This window comes from Pelobates fuscus, chromosome 1, assembly GCF_036172605.1.
Source record: "Pelobates fuscus isolate aPelFus1 chromosome 1, aPelFus1.pri, whole genome shotgun sequence".
Lineage (NCBI taxonomy): Eukaryota > Metazoa > Chordata > Amphibia > Anura > Pelobatidae > Pelobates > Pelobates fuscus.
The window spans coordinates 446,751,903-446,773,500 of NC_086317.1; the positions used below are offsets into that span (position 1 = coordinate 446,751,903).

The window sequence follows — 21,598 nt, forward strand, 5'->3', positions numbered from 1 at the left end:
AGGAAAATAGTAATCACATACAATAAGTACAGTTATAAAACAGAGGCATAGAACAAGTACTCTGACCTGACTTGTGATGGAGCAGCAAAGAAAGAGGAAGTAATGCAGATATGCTTTCCCTTATATACACTATAACTGTGTTCTGATTGGTTCTTTATTTCACCAGTTTTTTTTTTTGGTTTTTTTGCTGCTATGGAGTTAGTAAAGAAAGTTAATGCAAAATATGAAGCCTCCTGTCATGTGGTAAAATTACCTGATTGCCTGTGTATTATGGGGATCAGAGTAGAAGTACATGTGCCAGCATGTGTACGCTTGATAGTACGATCTTTAAACCTGTCGTTGCCATTCCTGAGGCACAATGACTTAAGGAGATGCTAGAAAGCGACGTAATGACAAAAAGTGAAACATCTATATTTTCCTTTCACCCTTCGGTTTTTAAAAGTCTGTCTTTCCCTTTAAGGAGTTGGCAGCAAAACTTCGTGCCCAGCTGGAAGATGCACGTCAGGCGAAGTACCAACATCAAGTCTCCTGCTCAGCTCCAAGCATGAAATCAAGTGCAAAGGTGAGACCTATATTCCTCAACAGAATGCCGAGCGTGATGTCCGGCATATTGTTTTTGTATTTATTTATTTGTTTATTTTTACTGGCACGGTTGTTTAGTGGGTAAAAAATGCTTAGCCGTGCCATTAACCCCTTAACGACCGAGGACGGTTCAGGACCGTCATCGGCATTTTTCCATTGCCGGCCGGTGACGATCCTGAACCGTCCTAACGGTAAGATGTACTTACCTGATCGCCGTCGTTCCCCCGGCGGCGATCGGCGTTGGTCCCGGTGTGGGGAGACTGCCTGCAGCCCAGACAGTCTCCCCACGGCGGATTAGGACCCCTGTGGCCATGTGATCGCTCAACAGAGCGATCACATGGTCACAATAGGTGTCCAATGTGTCCATGTGTCTGCCTGCAGGGGGACTGTCTGTGCTGACAGGCAGTCTCCCTGCTAGTGTAAAATCATTAAAAAAATAAATAAAGTTAATGTTAATAAAAAAAAAAGGTTATATATGTGTGTATATATATATGATATATAGACATATATTATATATATATATATATATATATATATATATATATATATATATATATATAATGTCATACTAATTGTATTTTTATATTAATATGTACATATATTAATATAAAAATACACTCATAATTAAATTACACACGCATATATAATTATATATATTGTGTATATATATATTATTATAAAATACAAATAAGTAGATTCAATTAAATAAAAAAATTAAAAATAATAAAAATTACAAAAAAAATTATATCTATATGAAATTTTATTCTAACTGTATTTTGATATTAAAATATATATATATTTATATCAAAATACACTTAGAATGAAATTGTGTGTATATATATATGATGTAGATTAATTTAGAAATAAACAAATATGTTTAAATGTCTCTGTTCCTGTCCAAATTTGAGATGATTAAATTGCGTATACGCAGAAGTAATTCAGACTGACACACGGAGTTCAGGTTAAAATAACTTCGAGGAAATTTATTAGCATCTGAAGAAAAGGCGGGCTCGCAGGCCCTTATAAGGGGGAATTTGCATCATCATTGATTATCAAGATATCAGTAAATAAACATAATTAATTGGATTAATTGTTAAGTGGCTGTGTCAATGTCCACCCATCAATATGATTAATTGGCTCAAAAACTAAGTGGTTAGCTAGGTGTCCTCCCACCGAGAGGTGGTATTGTTCTGGACACGGGTGTGGACGGATGGCTCAAGCGTCATCTTTCCAAGCACGAGGCTTACTCGGTGGAAAGGGGGGCTTGGGCGTCATTTTGCGTAGTTAGTGATGTCAGTCTCGTGGTCAGGTGCAAGGTTCTTGTATGAATAGAACATTTCATTAGACCGGCGTTCTTATGGCCTTCAGATTATATTATGTTGCAAACTACAGGAGATTCAGCAATTCCGGGGTTAGTCATGTCTTTATAGAAAATACAGTCTTTATTCATTATACTAAATGCTGTTAGGAAATTCTGTCATGTAATCTGGACAAAATGGAGGGTCTGTCATAATGTGAGGTTATGTGAGATTAAAATGGAGTTAGTACAATAATTCAATACAGGTTCAATAAAGATTTTTAATAATTCTACATCATATATATCTATGTATATATAAATAAAATTAATACGAAATATACATATGTCCATATACAAAATTACATAAATAATTATATAAATATACACGTAGACTTCAAATATATAAATATGCATATATATTTAAATTCTACATGCGTATTTATGTAATATTTTTACATAATTAAGTAATTTTATTAATTGCAATTTGAGGGACCTGCCTGCCAACCCAGGCCGAAATTCCAGAGAATTTAATTTTTTAGCACTGTATTTTACCCTGTAACTTTCTAGGATACCCTAAAACCTGTACATGGGGGGTACCGTTTTACTCGGGAGACTTCGCTGAACACAAATATTAGTGATTCAAAACAGTAAAACATATCACAGCGATGATATTGTCAGTGAAAGTGACTTTTTTCGCATTTTACTGATGATATAATTGTTGTGATACGTTTCCCTGTTTTGAAACACTAATATTTGTGTTCAGCAAAGTCTCCCGAGTATAACAGTACCCCCCATGTACAGATTTTATAGCGTTTTTGAAAGTTACAGGGTCAAATATATGGGTCAAATATTTGTACATTGAAAATGGCCAGGTTGGTTACGTTGCATTTGAAAGCGTATGGTAGCCCAGGAATGAGAATTATCCCCATGATGGCATACCATTTGCAAGAGAAGACAACCCAAGGTATTGCAAATGGGGTATGTCCAGTCTTTTTTAGTAGCCACTTAGTCACAAACACTGGCCAAAATTAGCATTCAATTTAGTTTTTTACTTTTTTCACACACAAACAAAAATGAACACTAACTTTGGCCAGTGTTTGCGACTAGGTGGCTACTAAAAAAAACTGGACATACCCCATATTGAATACCCTGGGTCGTCTACTTTAAAAAAAAAAATCTACATGTGGGGTGTGTGGGGATATTTATGGGATAATAATAGTAAACAGTTGAGAATTGCCCACTATTTCAATTCTCAGATCGTTATCGTGTAAGTGAAATGTATTCCATATAAATAAAATCACAATTTGTTATAAAAATAGATACAATTTATTGTGACAAATTAAATACTAATATGTAACATGTGTGATAATAATCAATGAATATTCAGTATAACATGAATACAGAACAATGGTTAACATAACAATTGTCAAACAAGATTTATGACGGGCTTCACAGAGACACTTTCTTTCACACAGCTTGCAGCATAAGGCCATAAAACTTAGCTAACAGTTAGAATAACCCTTTCAATGCTGGTTAGATCTTCTAGGTGATTAAGACCTATTCTCATGTAATTTTAAATAAAATAACACCTAAACCAGTTCATTAGTCATTTCCTGGAAACATCCAATAAGAGTAATCTACCATGTTCTATAAGCAGAATTTTAACTTGCCTAAACAGATATTTTATCTTGTTTTAGAGCAAATCAATACACCTGGATAAATATCACGATATGCTAACATGTGATGTAATCACACTAATATATAATTACTCTTTTCCATCTGCAGAATGGAATGTTTAACTATATATTCTTTAGTTAACTAAGATTTCTAAATATCGAAATCTGATTTATCCAGTCATATATCATGCTATTAGAAAATGTTTAATTAATTTAGATTAATTAAATGAAACCAGCATAATTACCAGTTGAGTAGACATTCTCATCAGATGTTCTCAGGTAGCTAAGTGTCAAGGAATGTTTGTCATGGGTCTCTTTCTCGCTCTGACTCACTTGCTTCTTACTTCTTGTCTTTGTCCCCGACTGCTCACCCCTTTGCTTGCTTCTCTTCTCTCCTTGCTTACTCATTTTCTTCCTCCTCTGCTACCCCCTCTCTTCCCTATGTCTTAACTTTTTTTAAAGGGAAAAATTCTCTGTTCGTCACTAGGTGATAGACCAATAGAAAACTGGAGGTGTGGTTACCTTCCAGATAGCAATTTAAGTATTTGGTCTATAGAGGGCAGTCTCGTCCCACTAAACATTCCTATCCAGGAAAGAGTTAACTTTTCCTGGTGGCTATTTTGACGTCATTTAGCTTATCTTTATGGTTATCTATAACTTAAGTTTTCTGTCAGTTCAAATAGTTTATTTGGGCTTTCTTCAGACTATGTGTCTCCAATTCCTGCTGTAATTTCTAATATGACAGTTCGTAAACTAAGTTTCACCTCTAAATTACAATGGGATCTTATACAGTATCGGAAGTAAAATTAATTATTTAATCTTCTCTGTCACAAATGTCTGGGTTTAGAATTTATTCTATTCCATTAGCATTTAGACAGTCTGTCCATCCCCCGTTCTTATTTCTTATCACTTGATTTGTATATACAAACATTCCTAAGCTCTGGCAAAGTGGTTAGTTTTACAGATGGGATAGAAATCTTGTGTCTTGTTAGCTTGAAAATAACAAAATGGAGTCTGCTCTGTTCAGAGTGACTCTGACAATATACATTTTAATTTCTATCATATCACAAAATGTCTGCCGATATAAATACCCTGACAGGTGTTATTCAGAGATTTATGACAGATAATAGTGTTACAATGTCACTATTGATAAATTTGAAAAAAATTATGTTTTGAAACCGCAATATCCTACTTGTACCTATAGCCCTATAACTTGCAAAAAAAAGCATGTAAACACAGGGTATTTTAAAACTCAGGACAACATTTTGAATCTCTTTAGCAGTTTTTTTTATTCGCTTTTGTAGATGAGTAAAATATTTTTTAAAGGAAAAGTCAAAAAACATGTATTTTTTTTCAATTTTTCATCATAATTTTTTTTAAATTAAATTACACGAGATTATATAAATAATGGTATGTAAAGAAAGCCTTTTTTGTCCTGAAGAAAACAATATATAAATTTGTATAGGAACAGTAAATGAGAGTGCGGAAAATTACAGCTAAACACAAACACCACAAAAGTGTAAAAATAGGCCTGGTCGCAAATGTGCAACATCGCAAAAACAGTCCAGTCCTTAAGGGGTTAAAGCCTTTTGGCAAACATCATAGCGAAGTGAACATACAGCTTAGTTTGAAAATATTGTTATAGGCTTTTGATATCTCCTGTCCACTTCTGCTTGCTCTTAATTTTGTTTTCTGAAGTCTACTTACTTAGTATATCTATCAAAGATCTGGAGCAATTGAAGACATGTAACCCTGTACACAAACAGCTTCTGTAAACGGGATCCCTGCCAGAGATCAAAGGCTATATTCTGCTTCTTCATAACAGCAATTTCAACATCCGCATCAAACAAAATAGCACATTTTCCTTTCCTTGCTAGAGGTTTTTCCTGTGACGGTCATAATATAGTTGCGGCATATTTCACCACTGCCGTGTAAGCGAATGGTTCAAGCACAATAATAACGGCAGTGCAAAAATGGAACCAAGATTAACAAGCAGAGCCAGAAAAAGTTAACTTTAATAAGCTGTGTTTCCTGATGGAGGAATAAAACTACATTTGCATAATATTACAACCGCTCCATTCCCAGCCAGATCCATAAATTAGACTCCTGCTGTGAAACAAAGCTTAATAAAAAGTAAAAAAAAACAAAAAAAAAAACGGCCAGGCGACCATATATGAAGTAGCAATTCGCCATGTGTGCCTTTGGCCGCCATCTTCCTCAAGTCTGCAGCCTCTGTCTCCCAGCAGCTCTGTTTCCATTTCACTCAGGGACTAAGTACTGAGAGACAGAGACTGGTATAGGAACAGTATGTGAAACAGCTGCAAATCTTTTTTTTACAATTTTTTTTAATTTTTTTTGCTAAATAGAATTGAGCAAAGACAAAAAATGTAAGGGCCAAAAACAAATCAAATGAGCATAAACACTTTAAGCCTAATTAAGATTTACTAATCTAATATTAAGTACTCTTTACTTACTTAGGTTTCAGTTGAATACGTTTTCCAGATTATTTCATATTTTTAGATAAACTCTTAAAATATTTAAATAATATGATAATTATAATTTTGTAATATTTAAATTTTTTTATATATATATATATATATATATATATTGATTTACACACACACACACACACACACACACACACACACACACACACACACACACACACACACACGTATGTATATGATATATGTTTTACTATTTTAATATGTTGAAAAAATGATTTTAAAAGTTTAACCAAAAACATGAAATCGTTTGGAAAGCTTATCCAACAATATTAAATCGAGGCCTTAGTCTATCATTCCTTGTTTTCCTGTTCAGTCTTCACTGTAAAACATCAAATCAAAATCATTAGCCATACTGTACTCCGGAACCATGGCATGACCATCTTTTGATTTTAATAACCTAGGTCGGTGTGTTGTTTTATTTTTGATGCTTTTTTTGTGCCAGTGTAGTAAATGTATCTGTTTAATACATCCTTAACACTGGTGTTTTCATATTTAATATTTGTAAGGACGGTTACAGGATGATGTCTGTTTTTGCTGCTCTTTATTCTCTCAGTTCAAACTGAACATCATGATTCTCGGTCACCTCTAATTTCTTGCGTTTGTGGGTTTTCGAGGAGTAACAAAGCAGATTGTTTGAAACTCTGTTTCAGGACCCAGCCAAGCATGTCGGCTAAGATTGCAATTGATTTTCACATTACGCTGCTAAATAGGATGAATAATGTATGTATGCAGGGGTCCGACCATGGACACTGCTTGAAAGCCGCTAAATACGGCTGGTCTGGGATTTTAATAATTGGCAAGAAGGACATTTTAAGGAGGCAGATCAACTGGGACATTGCTGCTCTATCTGAAGTTTCCACTCTACATTGAGTATTTCTTTTTAAACATATTACATGTTCACACCTCGTGATGTCTGTCCCAATGTCCTCATTCATGATGGGATTCATGTATGATTAACGATAGACAAACGTACTGCAGAATAAAAAGTTAAATGTGTGCTGTTCTGCTTAAAATATTCATTTCTAACCCTATTCGTGTCTGTGTGCATGTATAAAATGATTACTGGCAGGTAACGAAGCCCTAGTGTGCGAAATAGAAAACTCCATAAATCTAATATTGAGGTGTATAGGTAGTTTGAATAAAATATGTTTAATATCTAAAAGATAAGTAGGAAAGAAGAAAGTATTTCTTCTCTTGAGTGAGTAAATAACCTCTATATTACAGAAGAACTTGAAAAAGCAACTGTAGTGCCTAAATATTCTTTAGCTCTTAAAAAAAAAAAAAAAAAAAAAAAAAAGCATTAATTTCTTCTATACGGTGCTCTAGCTATGGAACGCTACGTTGCTATGGAAACTCCCTAGCCGGGGCTACTAGTGCTGGCTAGAGAGTAAAGGAATGGAGTGACCACATATATCCCTCTATTCACATGAAGCCATAATGTCTGCATCACTGAGGAGGTCTCCCCAAGCAGGGCTAATCAGTGACGTGGAGAGGAGGCATGCGGTTGGATCGGATAGCAGCAGATAAGGTGCGAGGGCAGATTTCTGCAATGAGATCGCGGCGGAGGAGCGGAGACGCAGACAAGCAGTTATAGTTTCCTTTTTTAGAACTAAACATAGCCAAATGCCTGCTTTCTGGTTAAATCATGTTCCTAGTATTCTTATTTGTGAGAATTCTGATGAAATGAAAATCAAACTTTCTGAAGTAATTCCTCAATAGTTAGTTTGACAAACATTTTTTATTTTTTATCATTATTTTATATTCCTATATTCCTAAATTTAGCCAATTCTCTGCCTGCTGTTTGCCCATGCCCAGTGCTTGATCAGCTGACAAGCAGTAGTTCTAGCTATTAAAATTGGATTAGAGAATAGTCACCTTTAGGGGATAATCTTGCTGAATAATAATGATCCAATTAAATTTGGCTTTTAATCTTTAATTATTTAGTTGCTGTATAAATTATTGTTCTTGTTGATATATTACTTTAAAAAATGATCGAGTGCCTCTCGTGCACATTCGAAAGCACATACCGTTATTTACTAAAGGTTTAAGTGTTGAGAGGTCAATATGAATTTCACTTGTTGGGTCACAGTAGCCAAACTGAGGCCATTGCTGACGTGCAGAGTTTTCTTCAATTTCACTTAGCATCTCTGACTATACACACTATAGTTCTGTCACCTTCCAAAGCTTTTCTTAAGTGTACTTTTATTTATAAGTGCTATTTTATGTTTACGTTTCTCTCGCCCTCCACCATCTTTTAATAGTTTGCGTTATAGAGTAGTGTCTTGTTATGTCTATTCTACGTATCTGCTGACCCAGAACATTGTGTCATAGAGTGAAAATACAACTCTGATAGAGAGGCTGTCCTCTGCCAGGCAAACTTTGAAGTCCCAATGTTTTGCTGCATATTTAGAGGATTTGCAGCTTCTACAGTGATCCCTCTCCATGCCAGTGCTAATGTTCTAATCTTTTTTACCATGGTGGCATTAAAGGGACACTATAGTCACCTGAACAACTTTAGCTTAATGAAGCAGTTGTGGTGTATAGAACATGCCACTGCAGCCTCACTGCTCAATTCTCTGCCATTTAGGAGTTAAATCCCTTTGTTTATGAACCCTAGTCACACCTCCCTGCATGTGACTTGCACAGCCTTCCATAAACACTTCCTGTAAAGAGAGCCCTATTTAGGCTTTCTTTATTGCAAGTTCTGTTTAATTAAGATTTTCTTATCCCCTGCTATATTAATAGCTTGCTAGACCCTGCATGAGCCTCCTGTATGTGATTAAAGTTCAATTTAGAGATTGAGATACAATTATTTAAGGTAAATTACATCTGTTTGAAAGTGAAACCAGTTTTTTTTTTTCATGCAGGCATGTCAATCATAGCCAGGGGAGGTGTGGCTAGGGCTGCATAAACAGAAACAAAGTGATTTAACTCCTAAATGACCGTGAATTGAGCAGTGAAATTGCAGGGGAATGATCTATACACTAAAACTGCTTTATTTAGCTAAAGTAATTTAGGTGACTATAGTGTTCCTTTAAGCATGCGCCATACACCCTTTTAATAGCACCCTGCAGCATGTTTTCTATATAAAAACATCAATGAAACTCTTGAAAAATCTAATATATCCCATTCCTATAAATGTTTTTACTGCTCTATCAGTAGCTTCATTCATGTTTTTTTTCTTTGCTCTGTGCATAAAGATTTTTATTGCAAAGTTTTGCCAGAGGAAGTGCTGGCACAAATTCTTGTTTCATACATACAAAATCATTGTGAGCGCTCTACTTTGCTAGGTAACCCCCATGTCATGCACTAATAAAGACTAGGGTGCTTAAGGTGGAAAAAAGTCTTGTTAGCATATCAAGACCATATACAGGAATACAAAAAGACCCACAGCCCACTAATTCATGTCAAAAAGAACAGATCTTGAATACAATATCCGTGAATACAGTCAATAAAAATGCGTTAAACAATAAATACACAGTACAAAGTGCCGTTACATGCAAGAAAAATGAAGGTGTATTCATCTCTATTAATGAAGTGCGATCAAGTTTACCCATAAAAAGTATGACTATACATACTAACCTATGGCTGGAGATTAGGCCTTCTCAACGTTTTGGCTACTGCTTTTGTCTAGGGGATCTCAATTTACTATGGCCCCAGGTGCTTAATATACCTGAGTGAATGATTAAGTGCCCTCCCACTAATAACCAATATTGTGTTCTAATGGGGATAAAACTAAAGGGTGTTACCAAAGATTAAAATACTCCATTCTCTTTTTCCGAATCAATGACGTCATCACGCTAGTGTAGGTGATGTCATAACGTACAGTACTGATTAGTACAACGAAACTGCAATAGTTGAACACACTAACCATAATCACAATTCCCACATCTGACTCCTGACGTCCTGATGTTGGTGTTTAGCTTCCAATAATCAAAATGTATAACCCGAATACTGCCGTTTAATGACACGTATCTAAAACGTTCAGTCCACAGACAAAGGCAGTAGCCGAAACGTTGGGGAGGTTAGTATGTATATTCATACTTTTTAATAGGTAACCTTATTTGCACTTCATTAATAAAGGTGAGTACACATGCCTTTTTCTTGCACTTTATGTCAATGTACTGTGTATTTATTGTTTAACATATTGATTGTATTCAATAAAGACCTGTTCTTTTTGGCATAAATTGGTGTGCTGCTGCGGGTCTTTTTCTATTCACAAATTCTTGTTTTGCCCGGAGAAATCCTAGTTGGTGTGAAGGGAGGGGATTTTACAAATTGGTGCCATTAAAGGAAGAGAGACATTCAGTAAGTAGGCAAGGTTTTGTAGTGTCCTATTAATATTTGTGCAGAATGTGACACACACTGGTGTTTGGCCAATTAAGCCTCCGTAATTATTACCATTATAGGAGTGAATACAGAAGTCACACTAGGTTTTCACATCTCTATTTATTTGGAATATTTTTTTTTTTCCCCTTGAATATCACATTCATTTATCTTCTCCCTTTATTATATTGTCTGCAGGGGGGATAAAATGACTCCATACTCTCTATGCATTGACTAGTGCAAAATTGCTTTGCTCTCGATATTGGAGTCAGAAAAAGTTCCCTATTTTAAAGCCACTGTTTATGGCATAACCTCTTTGACAGAACGGTTCCAACTTCATTACAGGACATCTGTAGCGTGGTAGCACAGCTGATACCTTTTCAGAGTCGTTTGAAAATTGATTTTTTTTTTTTTAATCCCTTTTCTATCCTTCGCGCACAGCTCTCTGGTTGCTGTGACATTACTTGATGTTGGCAATTTTTGTCATTTTTCTTCTTGGTTTGTTAAATTCCTTATCGCTTGGAGCCATAGAAGAACCCAGAAAAAGAAAATGTGCTTATCGCTCCTCTCATTTTACAGATAATGTCTGCGTGATTTACCAATTTTTTTGTTCTCTCTAGCTAGCATTCTAGTTATAACAGGTGGGACTATAGCCGGATGAGGAGCGAATTCGTTCTGAGTTACATTTTAACCATGTCTTACTTATATTCCATTCTCTGTGACTTCACACAGTATCTGTCAGTCTGCATTCTGTGTATAGCCTCCATAAAAAGGGGGTATATGGTGCATATTTAACTTTCTTCATTTAAAATAAGGCGATCATTCAAACAAAATTCAATATATCTTCCTACAGTGTTCAAAAAGGACTAAAATGTAGCTGAAAAGTTGTAATTATCTTATTTAATCCCACAATTCATCAATTCATTTAATGTACATTTTGTATCTTTATCTATTTTCAGATGGATCTCATTGCTGCTGAGAGATTCTTTTTAAAATAGATCTAGTTGAATTTCCCTTTTAAAACCTAAAATTAAAACTAAAAACCTCTCTAAAGTAAAAGTAGAGTTTACGTGGCATTTAAGGTTGGTGCATTTGTAAATGGGTAAGGGCTTTGGGTACACAAGGATGACCTAGGGTAGGTGGGGTGCTCACTATTATGAGTGCCTCTAGTCTGTGTCCGAGAAATTTGATCAAATTACGTAAGGAATTCGGTTGAAATTCAGCTGTTTGGCTGCTTAGTCACAGACAACAAAGGGAAATGCATATACTGTTTGAATTAACCACATTTATTTTGAGATTCATAAAGTAAACTTTAATTTAACAGCTGACGTTTGAAAACTAGACACTGGTTGGCTGCTATTCATTATTTAGTGAATTCTTTACATTGTTTAACCCAGTGGATTCCACACTTTTTAGGTTCAGGGCGCCCTTAATATTTCAATATTTTTCTAATATACCCCAAAACAAAATTTCTAGGTTGTATATCTGTACAGCGCTGCGGCATTTACTGGTGCTATAGTGTAATTTACAGTGTTGGTGTTTGAAGAGGTGCTTGTATATAGTTTTAGTGTTTTAATACATGTGTTTGTATGTAATGTTTGCATTTGATTGCAGGGGTGTGTTTGATTGTTATGTTCACTTTTAAATGCGGGTGTACATTTGTGTGTAGCATTTGTGTTTGAACGAAGGGGTGTGTTTGTATATCCTTTTGGAGTTTGAATGCAGGGGTGTATTTGTATGTAATATTTGTGTTAGATTGCATGAGTGGGTTTGTATGTTGTGCTGGTGTATGACTGCTTGGATGTATGCACATACACTTCCATATACATACACACATTTAGATACACACTGACACATACATACACACGCATATACCAACATATACACACTCGCACTCTAACACACAAACATTGATACATGCACACACTGACATAAAAACACACAAAATGACACACAGATGCACATACACAGACTCCTATCTTGACACACAGACACACACTGACACAGAAGCACGCTGACATATATATATATATATATATATACACACACACACATGCACACCCTGACACACACACACACACACACACATTCATTCATACACACACAAGGGATATTTGTAATATCTCCAGCCACCCTTCTGTTATCTTACCTTGTGTGTCTGGGAGGCTGGCTTGGAGTCCTGCTGCTGCTGGTGGGAGTGAGGGGTCTGGAGCACTTTGTGCTCTTCTCCTCTCATGTTGCGGCTGCCTCCTCTCCCTCCTATGCTGTCTCCCGCCCTGTCTCCCTGAATTAGGCTGAAAGGAAGTGACAGGCTGTCACTTCCTCACAGCCTGCTGACATTACAGGTGCCGGTCATGGTCTTAAAGGACCGCGGCACCCGACCGAGCCCCTGTTCAGCAGTAATGTTACCCTGTTGCTATACGGAAACATTCAGCTGCACCCCTGTGTGCCTGTCACACAGTTTGGGAACTGCTGGTTTAACTTATTGTTTATATCATGCAATTTTGTTACATGCTTACTTGTATGGAGGCTGTAATATAGGGAACTGCTGGTTTAACCTATTGTTTATATCATGCAATTGTGTTACATGCTTACTTGTATGGAGGCTGTGATATATGAGGGTGACATTTAGCTTATTTGGTCATCCAAGCAAGTACCTGCTCAAATTGCAAAGCATCCTGTGAGCTGGCATGGAAAATTTAATTCCTTGTAACTGAATAGCAATAGAGAAGCCAATAAGTGAAGAGATTGGCTATTTTCACAGAAGCTTATCATTCTGAAGCATGTTCAAAGGTTAGCCTATTTTTAGACCTGGTATAATTTATATATTAATCTAGCATGTTGCACATCCATTTCTATCCTATTTTGTAGGAAACTGCTCCCTGTTAAATGAACAGGCGAAGCACCAAAATCACTTTATCTTAATGAAGTCATTTTGGGGAATATATACCGCCTCTGCAGCTTCCAAATAAAAAATATACCTTTTCTGCGAAAGTCATTTTTATATTTTTGCAGTGCCAGACAGGCATCCACTTGGGACTTCAGACACAATTAGATTCAGTAATTGTCTTTTTAAAATTTTTTTTAAAGGGACACTATAGTCACCTGAACAACTTTAGCTTAATGAAGCAGTTTTGGTGTATAGAACATGCCCCTGCAGCCTCACTGCTCAATCCTCTGCCATTTAGGAGTTAAATCCCTTTGTTTATGAACCCTAGTCACACCTCTCTGCATGTGACTTGCACAGCCTTCCATAAACACTTCCTGTAAAGAGAGCCCTATTTAGGCTTTCTTTAATGCAAGTTCTGTTTAATTAAGATTTTCTTATCCCCTGCTATGTTAATAGCTTGCTAGACCCTGCATGAGCCTCCTGTATGTGTTTAAAGTTCAATATAGAGATTGAGATACAATTATTTAAGGTAAATTACATCTGTTTGAAAGTGAAACCAGTTTTTTTTCATGCAGGCTCTGTCAATCATAGCCAGGGGAGGTGTGGCTAGGGCTGCATAAACAGAAACAAAGTGATTAACCCCTTAACACCGCAGCCAAATGTACAAGTTGTGATCCAAACAAAACGTAAACAAAACCTGGCATTTGCGCTACATGTCTGTCCAACCGTAATTCACCTCTTTCTTATTAAATGCACCCACACTTATTATATATAATTTTATTCAGGGGAAACAGGGATTTCGTTTAACATCAAATATTTAGGTATGGAACATAATTTAATATGAAAAAAATATTACAAAAATGAGAGAAAATACGATTTTTTAAAATTTTTTTAGTTCTACGTGACATTCTAACTGTGAATGTCATAATATTGTTTGCTTTTACTGCAATACAATACACATGTTTGTATTCAGCGATGTCTCACGTGTAAAACAGTACCCCCTATGTACAGGTTTTATGGTGTTTTGGGAAGTTACAGGGTCAAATATAGCATGTTACATATTTCAGTTTTTTCACATTGAAATTCGCCAGATTGGTTACGTTGCCTTTGAGACCATATGATAGCCCAGAAATAAGAATTACACGCATGATGGCATACCATTTGCAAAAGTAGACAACCCAAGGTATTGCAAATGGAGTATGTCCAGTCTTTTTTAGTAGCCACTTGGTCACAAACACTGGCCAAAGTTAGTGTTAATATTTGAAAATGCAAAAAACTAATTTGAACGCAAATTTTGGCCATTGTTTGTGACTAAGTGGCTACTAAAAAAAACAAAACATACCCTATTTGCAATACCCTGGGTTGTCTACTATTGCAAATGGTATGCCATCATGGAGATAATTTTCCTTCCTGGGCTACCATACGGTCTCAAAGGCAACCTGGCAAATTTTAATGTGAAAAAACTGAAACGCAAACCTTATATTTTACTCTGTAACTTTTGAAAACACCATAAAACCTGTACATGAGGGGTACTGTTATATTCAGGGGACTTCGCTGAACACAAATATTAGTGTTTCAAAACAGTAAAACGTATCACAACAATTATATCGTCAGTGTAAGTGCCATTTGTGTGTGAAAAATGCAAAAAATGTCACTGTCACTGACGATATCGTCGTAATATATTTTACTGTTTTGAAACACTAATATTTGTGTTCAGCGAAGTCTTCCGAGTAAAACAGTACCCCCCATGTACAGGTTTTATGGTGTCTTGGAAAGTTACAGGGTTAAATATAGTGCTAGCAAATTAAATTCCCTATAGTTTCAGCATGGGTTGTCAGGCAGGTCCCGCTAATTGTAATTAATAAAATGACCTAATTATGTAAAATTATTACATAAATATATGCGTAGAATTATTATATATATATAGGTGTGTATATATATGTGTGCATATATATGTATATAATTTTTTTTATTATTTTTATTTATATATAGGTATATATTTAGTGATATATACGTATATATTTATATATATAGATATATATATTATTTCGTTCTACATGTATTTTGATATCAATATATATATATTAATTTTAAAATACAGTTAGAACGAAATTTTGCATGTTTATATATTTTTTATCTATTTATTTTGTATTATTTTTTTTAACGTATTTATATATTTATTTATTTTTTATTATATATAAATATATATAATAAAAATTATATATATATTTAATCAATATCATTGTACGTGTATTTTGATATTAATATATATATATATATATATAATTATGTATATATTAATATTAAAATACATGTAGACAGTGTATGTATATTTATGTGTATATGTGTATATATATATATACTTAGATCATATATATAATAAATATATATATGATCTAAGTATATATAATCTTATTTTTACACTGTGTTAACTGATTTTATTTGAATTTCAGACAGCAGGGGGAGTACCTGTCATTACAGGCACTCCCCCTGCTGGCACTGCCTTGGACGGCTATGCTGTCCATGTGATCGCGGGGTCCTCGCAAGGACCTCGCGATCACATGGCCCTGGGGGGCCGAAGAGGACGGAGCGGGACTCCCTGGGCTCCCAGGTAAGTCCCCCATACCGCGATCGCCAGCGTGGGATCGCCGGCGACCGGGTAAATACATAAGACCGCAGGACGTTCTATGCCGCCCTGCGGATTTTAGAGCCATCTAAATAAGGACGGCATAGAACGTCCTGCGGTCTTAAGGGGTTAAACTCCCAAATGACCGTGGATTGAGCAGTGAAATTGCAGGGGAATGATCTATACACTAAAACAGCTTTATTTAGCTAAAGTAATTTAGGTGACTATAGTGTTCCTTTAATTCTTTATTTTTGTAGGGCCTCGCTGGTACAAAGTAGGCAAGAGACCATCATTACATAAGTAAAGACAAGAATAAAAAACACGTATGTTGCAGACATAGCACTATTCTAACATTTTTCCATGGTTTCAATCTGGGTTCACCTAAGTAGTGATCGTCAAGATATGAGAGTTTAGTAGGGAAGGGCATATTCTCAGGTTTCCCCGTTCTGTTGAGGGAGTTATGCTTGCGAAGCTAACAGAGGGAAGTGGCATAAATGCTGCATAAAGTTGAGTGTAGTTAAAGGGTTAGTGAACCCCATCATATGAGGTATGTGATGGTGTGGAGAGGCAGAGTTAAACATAAGAGATTGTGTGAGAGAAGTAGCTTCCAGTCAAGTTTATTGATGCTGCGATTATGCCTCAGCCTTAGTGTCTATTGCCCCTAACCAAGGGGCGTCGCGGGGTGAGTGTTTCCCGTCGTCCGTCAGACAATCTGGGTAAGGTCGCCTCTGTGCCGATATGTAAAGCTGGTTTCCAAGGGAGGAATTGTCCAGTACCAAGGGAGGAATTGTCTGGTGCCCAGCGGAACCCAGGTAAGTTGTCACACTATTCTTAAACAGAAGACCGCCAGCGCACCTCTGACACCATAACCACTGCAGTAGGTTATTGTGGTTATTTTGCTTGGAATGATCCTTTTAATGCTGTGTGTTTTTGTCATGGATGAGAGTATTTATTTCACTGGAAATATTGGAATAGCAGAGCTACTTTTTCTAAATCTTATATACAACTTGTGAATTCATTAAGTAGTTATTTTGTTTCTGCCATTCCATATAAAGCACATTGCATCTCTTGTCATTTATCATAGATTGTTAAAACAGATAAGTTTAAAACACTTGATGTTTTAATAGCAAATCACTGTGTGTTTAATAAAATGTATCTGGAGTTGGTTTGTTATCCCATAAGATGAAGCCAGGAATCCAGTGTTCTATTGGCTGGCAGAGACTTATGGGAAATAAAGTCTAGTAATAACGGTATGGCTAAGGTTGACCACCCCTGGGACAATGTATTGGTTGCTTGAGCCCACGGTACAATACAGTTGCAACAGCAAATCGCACTTAATTGTTCTCACTTATTTTTAAATTGCTTTTAGAATAGCTTGATATTGATTTTTCTTGATTTCGCGAAGTCAAGTTGCACAAGCGACCCTTGCTGTAACAGGGTTTCAATTACAAGTCAGAAAAGATACGGTTGTTTTCAGTCTGTTACTCTGCAATTATCGGATATCTGTGAACATACAGAACTTCTTTCCCCCCACTCTGTACTTTGAAAAAAACATTGATTCTGTTGTTAATTTTTGTTTCGCAGTATACCTGCAGATATTTTCGAAAGTCAAGATGGACAATCAATTTGCTTGTCCCTTACAGGCACCCTAGCTGTGCCTAGGATTAATGGTCTTTTTTATAAGTCAGGTTCCAGTCTTAAAGTGTTTAGAAAGAGAGGAGTTAGAGCATCAATCATCCTGGTTTACAAATTGAACCCCTTAAAGGGACAGTTTAAGTACCATAAGGTCTTCTGTTTTTCTGCATAAATTATGGTCCAAGAAGTATCTTTAGCAAAGATATATGTAAACTGTATAATTAATGAACTATGGACTATAATTAATCAACGGTGCTACCATCAGCTCCACCACGCAGGCTCGCTGCCTAGGTGTTCTCTTTGACTCCGACCTCTCTTTCAAGCCTCATGTTCAGTCCTTCACCAAATCGTGTCGTTTCCATCTCAAAAACGTTGCGTGCATCCGACCGTACTTAACGCCAGATGCGACTAATGTGCTTGTCCATTCCATTGTCCTTTCTCGCCTTGACTACTGTAATCCGCTTCTCAGTGGTCTTACGTGCTCCCAACTTGCGCTATTACAGTCCATAATGAATGCGGCGGCGAGGCTCCTCTTCCTTTCCGCCCGTACCTCCCACGCCTCACCCTTCTGTCAGTCCCTATATTGGCTTCCTGTAAGATGTAGGGCTCAATTTAAAATTCTGGTTCTTGCTTTCAAATCTCTACATAATGCTGCTCCCACCTATGTATCCTCCCTAATACATAAGTATGTCCCGTCTAGGCCCTTATGATCTGCTGAAGACTTACGTCTATCTTCTGTCCGTACTCCCACCTCTGATGCTCGCCTTCAAGACTTCTCGAGGGCTGCACCATTCCTGTGGAACTCATTTCCCTCCTTCATTAGATGCTCACCCAGTCTCTACTCCTTCAACAAATCATTAAAAACCCACTTCTTCATAAAAGCGTATCAATTAAACTGTTAATAGCTCCCGACTGATTCTTCTTTTGCAACTGTCATTAAGCGTTCTTGCATGGCAAGACCACTTACTATTATCTCACATATATATTATTATTATTATTATTATAGCCAAATGTACCACCCTAACTCCTCCCACAGTTTTTACACTACATAGACAGTAATATACCGAAATGTGTGGATTGTTCCCGATCGGTGTGCTATTACTTTGTGGAACGTTTCGCTGAATGGTTCACGAAATATAGTTGTGAAATGAAAAATCAGGACATGATTTCAAAACTGCCACCACTCCCTTGTTTTTAAGCACACCTACACAAATCTTATATCAAAACGTTCAGCTATTCCTGCTGCCACTAAAAATGTCCACAGCTAAGCCATAGTCCTGATAGTTTTCACAATATGACCATTTGTTTGCCACTCACACGTCCATTGACATTCATTGAAACTCCACTCCAGCCACCTCAAATTTGAAGGGCAATTTCTAAACTGCGACTGTGCCTTCATTTTTAATATTTCAGAAACATACTATGCAAATTGTAGGTCTGGGTCTTGTGATTCTCACAATATAAAGCTCTTCGCTGTAGGATGTATAGTTTTTAAACTCTGACCGTTTGAAGATGGCAACCACCAGTGAAGTGAGCAGTTTGGAGCAGTTTGTTTTTAACCGCTCTTCTCTGCCCATGCAGTAGAGTGAGTTGCCATAGGAACCCAGGTGTGAAAGCAGCCAGCAGAGTGTTCCGGAACACAGAGGCTGCTAGATGAAACACATTCTCTAAACTGCTGTCATTCCTACAGTTTTCATAACACAAAAGTGAGCACTATCACATTTAATAAATATTTTTCCATGTTATTCAATTCGTTATACCTGTAACAGAAAAACAGTAACATACAATGTTACAACAATACAGCTAATCAATGTTTCATAAAGTTACTCTGCCCAGTCCAACCTTTCCACAGTTACTCCAGCCACTCCAACCACACAACAGTTACTCAAACCACTCCACCCAGTTACTCCGCCCACTCCAGTTGTAGACTACTGGTGGAGGCAAGAACACGTCACACAATTTCCCCAGAAATTGTAGCTTTTCTAGTTAAGTGTTCTTGCATAGCAAGACCACTTAATGTTATCTCACATATATATTATTCTTCTTCTTAATATAGCCAAATTTGCCACCCTAACTCCTCCCACAGTTTTTACACTACATAGACAGTAATATACCGAAACGTGCGGATTGTTCCTGATCGGATTGCTATTACTTTGTGGAACGTTTCGCCGAATGGTTCACAGAATATCGTCGTTCTTGTGGTGAAATTGGTCCCATAGGAATGAATGGCAAAATGTTCAAAACTAGAGTGGGAGCTGGCAAAAGCTGAAATATCAGGACATGATTTCTAAACTGCCACCACTCCCTCATTTTCAAGCCTACACAAATCGTATATCAAAACGTTCAGCTATCCCTGCTGTCACTAAAAATGTCCACGGCTAAGCCATAGTCCGGATAGTTTTCACAATATGACCATTTGTTTGCAACTCACGCCGTCCATTGAAATTCATTGAAACTCCACTCTAGCCAAGTCAAACTTGAAGGGCAATTTCTAAACTGCAACTGTGCCTTCATTTCTAATACTTCAGAGACATACTATGCATCAAAATGTAGGTATGTGTCTTGTGATTCTCACAATATAAAGCTCTTCGCTGTAGGATGTATAGTTTTTAAAATACGACCGTTTGAATACTCTGACCTGTGCCAGGCTGGAGCAGCTAGTGATGTCATAGACAGGGCCTTTTGTACACCTGCTCATGTTTTTATAAATGTATGTTTTAATGTAACTGAAGCACTTTGGGCTCCAGAAATTGTAGCTTTTCTAGTTAGTCTAATACTATCCTTACCTTTTGAAACAAAGAAATAAAGTATATACACTAAGAGAAAACACGTATACTGAGATAGTTCCAGGTGAACTTCACAGCCACCTGTGGAAATATGTTACAAAAAGACAAAAGTGGAGACCACCCAGAATACGTATAATGAATAAAATACACAAGGACAACCTGGTGAGGGTCCAATTCCCTAGAATGGGATCTGTGTGAAAATGAAAAACACTTTCATAGCGTAAAAAAGTAAATATCAATGGTGTTTAAAGTGAGATTAGAAATGCACTCACAAACAAACGGTTATTCAGGCCTTTCACCCTCTCAGGGGTAATAAGATGAGCACAGAGGTCCTCCAGCACGATATATGTGGAAAAAAATGCAATATAGTGAAGAATGTTTAGAAATATATAAATTCACATTTATTCATTGCACTTACAAATTTTCAGCATAAAAAAGGCATCTCTCCATAAACATATGGAACTCCTAGTGATGGTAATCGAGTATCCACAGTCCAGAGTCAGGAAAAAGATACAGCATACAAATAAAATTGAATAAAAACAATAGTACATAAGTACATAAGAAGTGTGGTGATATCCAACGCGTTTCGTCCTGTTGAATGACGGACTTCTTCAGGGATAATAGTAGATCCACTTCTGAGGGTTTTTGTACCCTTCAACATCATTTTCTTAATCCGGTACAGCTGTTTACAGGCATGCGGTTCACTGTGAAACGCAGAAATCCGGCGCGAATACAGGAGGCTTCTCCAACAGTTCCGGGTAGTAGTGCGCATGCGCGTAATGTCCGCGCATGCGTCTATTGAAAAGACCACTGCCTGTGGGGGACAAAAAGCATAGGAAGGCGAAAAACGCCTGAGAACCAAACCGAACCCCTATTGCTACAGATTCTGATGAAGTGGAGGAGTTGCCGAAAATATTACATCATACAAATTAATTATACATATTAAATATATCTCTCCTAACAGAATATATGCACACATATGTACATGTAGGCACAGAATAAGATGCATAATATGGATGGTACATATATATATATATACAGCCATATGTAAACATAAATTAACATAAATTAATACATGAAGATGGATTCAAATCCAATTGATATAAACCCACTTGGAGGGACATATAGCCCCATAATGAATTAATTAGTATACAAAAATACTGGATGTGATTATTATTATAGAATTATTATGTGTAAGGTAAAAAGTTAAAAGTAAAGCTCAATTAAAGAGCCATGTATACCCATCATATATTGTTGGTATACAAGAAAAAAG

General features: G+C 36.6%; 1 protein-coding gene across 2 annotated transcripts in view; it reads left to right on the forward strand.

The window, feature by feature from the left end:
* CWF19L2 (CWF19 like cell cycle control factor 2) overlaps positions 1 to 21,598 on the forward strand; it is a 196,169-nt gene that overhangs the window by 51,367 nt on the left and 123,204 nt on the right. For both annotated transcript variants that reach the window (XM_063430222.1, XM_063430231.1), the window contains exon 11: positions 461 to 562. In XM_063430222.1, coding sequence (XP_063286292.1) covers positions 461 to 562 — 102 coding nt within the window. The remainder of the gene's footprint in view (positions 1 to 460; positions 563 to 21,598) is intronic.